At 48.8% G+C, this 9369-nt stretch overlaps 1 protein-coding gene across 1 annotated transcript; it reads left to right on the forward strand.

Annotated features, from left to right (window-relative positions):
• The first annotated feature begins 830 nt into the window (after window positions 1–830).
• cyp7b1 (cytochrome P450, family 7, subfamily B, polypeptide 1) lies at window positions 831–9283 on the forward strand. Its single transcript, XM_074687860.1, has 6 exons — window positions 831–1000; window positions 3732–3868; window positions 4016–4627; window positions 6164–6370; window positions 6448–6626; window positions 6710–9283. Exons 1-6 carry the CDS (start codon window positions 930–932, stop codon window positions 7001–7003), a joined length of 1500 nt encoding a protein of 499 aa, XP_074543961.1. The 5' UTR covers window positions 831–929; the 3' UTR covers window positions 7004–9283.
• Window positions 9284–9369: the final 86 nt, after the last annotated feature.

Here is a 9369-nt window from a genome sequence, read left to right on the forward strand (position 1 = left end):
TCACAATAAAAGCCTCTCAAACCGATGAGCACAGAGACTCTGAGTGTCCTCTGTGATCCTGGTTCCTCTTCTTCCTCAGGATCTGAGCCCTACAGGGTCAGACGTGTCCGATATCAGCAGCTCTGATCAGTTTCATTCAGACGCCGTCTAACGCTCAGAGGATTCATTAATCATTGACTCAGAACGACCTGAACTTTACAGCGTCTCAGAAAAACACCTGGAGCAGCTCCAACGAGAAACAGAGACAGATCAGAGGAAAAACAGACAGAGAAAGTTTTTAGATTTACTTTTTATATTTTTAATCCTGTCAGAGGAAGAGGAGGGACAGTTTGCTTTCTCTGTTTGTCTTCATGTGTAAATACAAACTTATAATAAAACCTCTGAATCAGTAAACACACAATGACAAAAAATGAATAAAAAACATTGACTCTGAAGAGGGACCTGACTCTCAGCTGACGCAGATAAAACCAGACTCTGGAGGTCCGTTCATCCAGACTCTACAGGTCCCTACAGACAGACTGTCAGACCATGAGGAACCTTAAAAACAGATGGTACAGGTCATGGTACCCCGACAGGACTTCAACACCTGTCGAAGGAGACCTGAAACAGACCCCTGAAGCGGTTTAAGGTACCCTGAACCTCTACAGGCTCTTATTTTGACGGGTCGCCTCCTCAAACCAAACTGAACCCCTGAAGCAGGTCAGAGTCAGACCTCTGGACTCGTACAGACCTGCCTGACCCGGGTCAGAGTCTCCCAGCTCCGGGTCGATGATTAACCCACCTCCACGTTGCCTGAAATGACCTCATGTAGCTTTATTTTGAAGGTCCCCGCCGGAAGCAGCGTGTGTGAGCGTCCCGGTCTTGACCACAGTAGGTCCTGGGTTTCTCTGAGGAGGGTCCGGTTCGTCTCCCCGGACGCTCACACCAACATGTCCCCGCTGCTGCTGCTCCTGCTCGGCCTCGTCTCCCTGCTCCTCTGCCGCCTCCGCCGGAGGAAGAGGTCAGTACCCGACACTCCGGGACCGGGACTCTGAAGTCCTGCCAGAGGTGCTCAGATAGGAGACAGGACAGGAACTCGATCCTCCTCCGTGTGGGAGCAGAGCGGAGTTACATGGAGGAGGAGAACCAGGAGATCAAAACAGGAGTCTGCTGCTGGCTCCGAAAAACTCCGGAGGGTGTTTGACAAACTCCGGGTGTTTGACAAACTCCGAGGGATTCAGGAGCTCGGATCAAACTCGGGGATTTAAAGTATTTAAAGATAAAGTTTATGTTTAGTGTTAAAATGTTTGTGTTTTTTACTCAGAGTATTTAAAGTTACAGTTTTTTAAGTTGAAGTATTTAAAAAAATGTAATTAAAGTTTTTAAAGATAAATTATTTAAAGTCATATTTCTTTAAGTCGCAGGATTTTAAGTATTTAAATTTACAGTTTTTAAGTATTTTAAGTTACAGTATTTAAATTGTTTAAAGTAAAAGTATTAAAGTTTTTAAAGTATGCTTAGTTGCAGCATTAAAAGTTGCAGGATTCAAACTTTTTAAGGTATTGGAAGTTAGAGTATCAGATGTTTTTCAAGATGCAGTATTTACAATTAAAGTATTCATAGTAATAGATTGAAGTTGGGGTAATTCGATTTAAAGTATTTGATGCAACAGAGTTTATAGTTACCATAGAGTTAAAGTTCTCAAAGTTACAGTGTTTTAATTTAAAGTATCTAAAGAAACAGTGTTTGAAGTTACAGTATGTAAAGTTAGAGTTTTTAAATAAAATCATTTAAAGTATACATGTTAAAAATTTCAGAATTTTAAGTTACGTTATATAGTTAAAGTTCTTAAAGTTACAGTATATAAAGTATTCAAAGTTACAGTATTTAAAGTATTTAAAGTAACAGTATATAAAGTATTAAAATTTACAGTAATTAAAGTATTAAAATTTACAGTAATTAAAGTATTTAAAGTTACAGTATATAAAGTATTCAAAGTTACAGTATTTAAAGTATTCAAAGTTACAGTAATTAAAGTATTAAAATTTACAGTATTTAAAGTATTCAAAGTTACAGTATTTAAAGTATTCAAAGTTACAGTATTTAAAGTATTCAAAGTTACAGTATTTAAAGTATTTAAAGTAACAGTATTTAAAGTGTTTAAAGTATATAGAGTACTGTAAACACGTCACAGAGTCCATCAGTGACCTGGGTTCACAGAAACCCAGAAACAGGGTTCAGGGTTCAGAGTCAGCAGAGATCAGGTCTAGAGCTCCTGGACCCCTCAGGTAGGGGGGCACAGAGTCTGAAGGAAACTCTGATCATGGTTCCCTGGAGAAAGGGGGCACCTAGAGCCCTCCATTAAGGCTGGACCCACAGGGTCCCTCACCAGCTGCAGCAGGGTCTGTACCCGGGACCACAGGGGTACCCACAGCTGGGTAGATCCCTGGAGCTGCTGCTAACGGGTCTCTCTGACCCAGAGCAGAGGGTGGTCTGGGCTCATGTGCTGTGGTGCACGCCCTGATGGTGGCGCTGTGGTCAGGGTCTGACAGATGGAGTGTGTGGGTGGTTTTGACATGCGAGTCATAGTCTCCTCATCAGATCAGGATCTAATGAGGATCTGAGGTGATGGAGGAGGACCCACCCCGCTCAGAGTCCTCCAACAGCGCCTCCTTCTGGAGCTCCAACACGGCTCCATCTCTGGGTCTTCACGCTTTAGACGGGGGGCGCTCAGTCTGCTGTAGAGCTCATCCCCCCAAGACCTGATTCAGTGAGTCCAGACCTAGACCAGCACAGGCTGACCCTCCTCCATGTTTTCACTTTCGTTTCATTGGTCTGGACCCTGCTGAGGGTCCTGACCCCGACCCACAGAGCCTGGGAAACCATTACCTCTGGACCGTTTCACTGTGTGTGTGTGTGTGTGTGTGTGTGTGTGTGTGTGTGTGTGTGTGTGTGTAGGGGGAGGTGTTCAGTTTAGTCTCAGAGTCCTGGTGGGATTTTCCGTTCCTGATGAGGACCAGCTGTCCTCAGACACATTCAGTCTGAGCCGAACCACAACATTTACCGACAGAACACGTCCTGTGTTTACAGAGAGACACACACAGGAGGTGAAGACATAACACACACGCACACACACACACACACACACGCACACACACACACACACGCACACACACACACACACACACACACACACACACACACACACACACACACAGAGGCAACGAGTCTAAATGTTGAAGTCATATCAGTGAAAAGTTCTTGTATCATTAAAAAGTTCTGACGAACTCTCTGACAGAACCAGGACTTTGACACTCAAAAAGCGCTTTTCCACCACAGGAACTTTGGGGACCTTTTCAGGACCTGGGGTTTGAATTTAGTTCTGGGTGATTGATTTCCACCTGAAAACGGCCCTACCTGTGGGGGGTTGTACTTTCCATGGGAGGCGGGGCCGGCAAACCTCCAGTTAGCAGGGTCAGTCTTTGAGCTGGTACCCTGGTCCATCTCTGGTTGTAGCATGCTAACAGGCTAACCTGTCTGTCTTCTAGTGTGGTGTTATCTTTGCTGTTTGGCCTTTCTGCTTACCGCCCTCTGCTGGTCTGGAGGTGCATTGCAGTTGCTTTTATTTTACGCCATCAGACCGATCTCAGGCCACTGATCCCCAGGAACCTTTCAGTACGGCTCAGTCACGGCTGTTGGAGCGCCTGGTTGAAGAGCTCAGGTGTTACTTTCTCCTCTTCTCTCTGCCACAGGAGGGCGGGTGAGCCGCCGCTGATTAACGGGTGGATCCCGTACATCGGAAAGGCTCTGGAGTTCGGACGAGACGCCAACGGATTTCTGGACCAACTTCAGAGGAAGCATGGCGCCGTGTTCACCGTGCGGATGGCAGGTGAGTCAGGCTATCAGCAGCCAGCTAGGCTAGTTAGCATCATGATGTGTCGTCTCAGTGGCGCCCCCTGGTGATGTTTGTTATCATATCAAACAGCTTGTTGTCTCTCTGAGCTGACCTTTTCACTCAGGTGTCCTCTCCCTGCAGGTAAATACATGACCTTCGTCATGGACCCGTTGCTCTTCCCAAACATCATCAAACATGGCCGCCAGCTCGACTTCCACGAGTTCTCCAACAAGGTGGCGCCGATGACCTTCGGCTACCCGCCCACCAACAGCGGGAAGTTCCCCCGCCTCCAGGAGCAGATCAGCCGCTCCTTCCAGCTCCTCCAGGGGGACAACCTCACCCTCCTGACAGAGAGCATGATGGGTAATCTGATGCTCTTGTTCCGTCAGGACCACCTGGGCGAGGGGGCGGGGCCAGAGGGCGGCTGGAGGAGCGGCAGCATGTATGAGTTCTGTAACTCGGTCATGTTCGAGGCCACGCTGCTCACCATTTACGGCCGGCCGGTGGCGGCGCCGAGGCACAGCGGGATGAGCGTGCTGCGCGAGGACTTCGTGAGGTTCGACTCCATGTTCCCTCTGCTCATGGCCCAGATCCCCATCGGGCTGCTCAGGCGGACCAAGGCCGTCCGGGAGAAGCTCATCAACTACTTCCTGCCGCACAGGATGTCGTGCTGGTCCCAGACCTCCCAGTTCATCCAGAGACGGTCGGAGGTGTTCGAGCAGTACGAGGCGCTGAGGGACGTGGACAAAGCAGGTACAGGGTCAGGGTCAGGGTCAGACACACACGCTAGAAGCTGTGAGGGCGCTGCATCAGATCAGACACACTCTGAACATTTCTAACAGTGAGCGCCCCCTCTGTTCGTCACAGGAACTGCAGTCAGGACCAGTTTTTCTGGTCCAGTCTGGATCACAGGTCTTTCCCTTTAGTGGATCTGAGGAAACTAAAAAAACTGTTTAGTGCTCAGATGAGCAGGTCTGGGTCTGGGTCTCAGACCTTAGACCCGTATCAGAGTGCCAAGAGTTTAGGGTTTAGGGTACAGGGTTCAGGGTTCCCGGTTGAGTGCTCAAAAGTTGGTTCAGTATTTAGGGTTTCCACGTCAGTGTCCAGGTTTAGGGGCCAAGTGTTTTTAATGAAGGGCTCAGGGTTCATGGTTTATGTTCACGGTCTGGAGTTTGAGGCTCAGGGTTCAGGTCTTGAGTTCAGGGTTTAGGTCTCTTAAAGTTTAGACCAGAGAGGACTGGTTGTTGTGTAATCAACCAGAAGAGAAGACCTCTCACTCTGTTGTATTTCCTGTTTTCACTCTGATAGTTCAGCATCGTTACAGAGTGGAGCATCTTCACTGACAAACTATCTTTGAGTCTTTGGGGTCAGACTCACCCCATGGGAGGGCGACTGCACCGCATCAACCAATCACTACTACAGAAGATCTCAGAGAGGTTTGCTAAGTGAGGAGGAGGAGGAGGAGGAGGAGGAGGAGGAGGAGGAGGAGGAGGACAAAGGGCTTCAACAACAAGAGTAGACTCTGTGGAGGACAAAGAAAGGGGGTCAGGTTTCTGGACCTGAACAGGGCTCAGTGAAGCTGGTCTACATGGTGTGTTTGTTGGGTGTGTGGTGTCGGTGCAGTGAGCCTCTGGGACTCTGGAGACCTCCTCAGAGACTCAGAGTCTGTTTCTGATCCAGAGTCTGATGAAAGTCAGATTGTTTGGCAGCAGAGTCCAGAGTCCTCAGAGGGTCCTTTATCAACCGCGTTTCCCAGAAGTCTCTGTGTCTTCAGCTCTTCCAGGAAGTTATTTCACCACAACACTGACTGTAAGATATGAGAGGGGCTGTGTGTGTGTGTGTGTGTGTGTGTGTGTGTGTGTGTGTGTGTGTGTGTGTGTGTGTGTGTGTGTGTGTGTGTGTGTGTGTGTTTGTGTGTGTGTGTGTGTGTGTGTGTGTGTGTGTGTGTGTGTGTGTGTGTGTGTGTGTGTGTGTGTGTGTGTGTGTGTGTGTGAGGGTTATTTGAGTGGGGCTGTGTTAGCTAAAGTATAGTCATTTAGACTCACAGCAAAACTAATGTCGTCCATCTTTACACTCACACTGGTCAGCCAGGTAACAGGTAAGGACAGGTGAGGACAGGTGGGGACAGGTAAGGACAGAAGAAGAGAGGAGAGGACAGGTGAGTACAGGAGACTCAGGTGAACTCAGGTTGGAGTCTGGGGTTGGATCTGGAGGTTTTGTTGAACCCCTGGGACCACTGAGGTCCTGGGTGTCCCTCAGGGATCTGATCTGGCCTCTCCTGACTTTCAGCTCATCACTTTGCCATCCTCTGGGCGTCTGTGGGGAACACCATCCCTGCCTGCTTCTGGTCCATGTACTACCTGGTGAGCCACCCTGAGGCCCTGGAGGTGGTCCGTCAGGAGATCCTGGAGGTGCTGGAGCTCAGCGGGGTGGAGTTCAGCAGCGACAGGGACGTGGCGCTGAGCAGAGAGCAGCTGGACAAACTCCTGTACCTGGGTATGAGTCCAGAAACATGGTCATGGTCTGTGCAGGGCCCACTGTGGAAACTGAAGGGTGCTGGTCTTAATCCACAGAGAGCGCCATCAACGAGAGCCTGCGCCTGTCCTCGGCCTCCATGAACATCCGCGTGGTCCAGGAGGACTTCAGTCTGCGGCTGGATGCTCAGTGCTCGGTGGCCGTCAGGAAGGGTGACTTCATCGCTCTCTACCCTCAGAGTATGCACATGGACCCTGAGATCTACGACGACCCACAGGTAGGACTGGTCCACGCTCCGTGTTAGAGTAACCTGCAGGTCCCTGACATGTGACAGATCATGTTTCCTTTCTGACCCGTCAGACCTTCCAGCTGGACCGGTACCTCCAGGACGGCAGAGAGAAGACGGACTTCTACAAGGACGGTCAGAAGCTGAAGTACTACCTGATGCCGTTCGGCTCCGGCTCCTCCATGTGTCCCGGACGATACTTCGCCATGAACGAGATCAAACAGTTCCTGTGTCTGATGCTGCTCTACTTCGACCTGCAGCTGGAGGCGGGTCAGAGCCGAGCCACGCTGGACTCCAGTAGAGCCGGGATGGGCATCCTGCTGCCCGCCGGGGACGTCCGCTTCCGCTACAGACTGAGAGCGGCCTGACCAGAACAGGTCTGACCAGGAGCGACTGTTCGCATGTTTCTGTGTGTGTTTTATACCAACGGGTCTGAGATCCGGACCTGACCCCACGCCACTCTGAACCCCGCTCAGCCCAAAACTAAACAACTCGACCTGACGCTAAAGACTCGGCCTGACTGAGGAAATCTGACTTGATCTCATCTGACTCTGAAAGACCCGACCTGTACATGACCTTACCTGTTCAGTCTTACCTGTCACGCCCTGACCTGACCGGACCGGGCTTATCCCCACATGATGTGATCGTTTTTGAGTTTACCATCTGACGCCACTCGAACTGACTCGACTTGACGTGATTCTTACTGAGACTAACAGAACTCGACTCAACCCCAACAACCACCCTTCTCATAATGACCCCACTCAACCTGACCCGACTCCACGTGAAGAGACTAGGTCTGACCTGACTCAGATCCACCTGGAACTGACTTGTCTGCACTCAGCCCGACCTGATTCGCCCAGACTCTTCTCATGCAGAATGAAGCCGATCAACAGGACACGTCATTACGAGAACTGACAAGTCCAGACCTGGTTCAACATGACTTGACAACAGACCTGTCAATGAGACACTGCTCAGCCTTCCTCGCCTCAGCCCGCCTTGGTGTGACCTGGTCGCAGACTCGACTCGACCTGATGTGAATCCATAAAAACTGATGGGACTGGAAGTGACTCGATCTGACTCGACCTGATGCTGTGATAGCACTTGGCAGGACTTGAGATGATGTAAACAAACCTGACTTGATGTGACGTGATGTAAACTGACCTCAACTTTGAATGTGATGGACCCGACTCGACAGTCGACTCACTGTGATCTGACCTGAGTCTCCCGATGAGACCCGACACCTGAGCTGAAGTCAGGGGACCAAATGTGACCCAACCTGTGTGACTGAGCCTAACTCACTGTGATAGAGGAGGATCTGACCCCACTCAAGATCCAAGACTTGACTCGACTCAACAGACTGTGATTGGACCTGACTTTATGACTCAGCATCACTTCAACCACCTGGATCCAAAGCCGATGGTCTGGGACCTGATCTTCAAGCAGGTGGGATTGGACCTGACTGGACTGGACGTGGATCTGATGTGGGTAGACCTCGTGTCTCGGCCTGACTTCAGGATTTGTTTCCACTAGAAGTTGCTCTGGCTGAAAACACGAGATTGGACCTGAAGCAACTGATGTCAGTCAACGAGACTCGACTCCAACCGACACGACCTGACCCGATCTAAACCTGCTGTAACATCTCTTCTTTTTAGGCCACAGATCTGAACGTACCTAACTCGTCTAAACTCGGTGTAAATTCAGCAGACCTGACTGGATGTAACACCGTTTCATTTAATCGACTCCTGATGTGACCTGACTTGGACGTGATGGATGTGACTCGATATTTATCCAGCTTTAATGGGAACCTTGTCTGACTGGAAGTCAAGATTTGGGGCCGGACTCGAGACCTGATGGGACTGGACCTGACTAGACCCAACCTTATGGTTTGATGCCACTTTAAGTGACTTGAGATGATGTTAACTAACCTGTTTCGACTCGACCTGATGTGACCTGACCTGCTTTTATCTCACTGAATGACGTCGTTGACCTGACTCATCAAAATCACTGGATCCACTTTAGTGACCTTCAAGTGACTCGACTTGACCAGAATCCAGATTCCAGAGCCTAAACGGACCAGGACTTGCCCTGATGTGGTGTGTTTCCTGAGGCCTTGCAGTGAGCAGCCTCAGCACAGTGAGGAACACTAATGCTAACAGCTTAGCATCTTTCTGGATGTGTTGGAGGATAAAAACACTCACACCTTTATTTCCACTCGACACAGAATCACTGAAGAGTCCCAACCTGTGCCGGGTCACTACAGACCTACTGTACAAAGCACCTGCTTTACTGTGGACCACTTTATTTAGGGTCCCGATCCTCTTGTGAGGGTCTGGAGAGACCAGCTGCGCTAAATGAGCCAAACACTAAACTGGACTTTGAGCTAACGCTAGTTTTGCTTTGAGAGAATTTATTTTACGTACAATTTTTATACATCAGCTTTTTAATAACCAGTCTGATTTTTCTGTGTGTTGCACTAAACAGCTGATCCTACAGTTAAAGGAACAGTCCAACATTTTAGCCAACATGAATGTCCTAAAACAGGGGACTGTTCCTTTAACCATGCTGCCAGGAACAGTGACAAAGAACGGCTGAGACAGTTTGAAGACTGAGGGAATGAAACGGCAGCTGTAACATACATATATATATATATATATATATATATATATATATATATATATATATATATATATATATATATATATATATATATATATATATATATATATATATATAT

The sequence above is a fragment of the Halichoeres trimaculatus genome, unplaced genomic scaffold (assembly GCF_033239565.1).
Source record: "Halichoeres trimaculatus isolate MK-OKI-2021-1 unplaced genomic scaffold, fHalTri1.1 fHalTri1_scaffold_15, whole genome shotgun sequence".
In the NCBI taxonomy this organism is placed as follows: Eukaryota; Metazoa; Chordata; class Actinopteri; order Labriformes; family Labridae; genus Halichoeres; species Halichoeres trimaculatus.

What these genes read in the sequence shown, in the direction of transcription:
- cyp7b1 (XM_074687860.1), top strand. Translation starts at nt 930, where the DNA reads ATGTCCCCGCTGCTGCTGCTCCTGCTCGGCCTCGTCTCCCTGCTCCTC. An exon ending in GTTCACCGTGCGGATGGCAG is followed by an intron (nt 3,869 to 4,015) that starts GTGAGTCAGGCT and finishes CTCTCCCTGCAG; the next exon opens with GTAAATACATGACCTTCGTC. An exon ending in GGACAAACTCCTGTACCTGG is followed by an intron (nt 6,371 to 6,447) that starts GTATGAGTCCAG and finishes CTTAATCCACAG; the next exon opens with AGAGCGCCATCAACGAGAGC.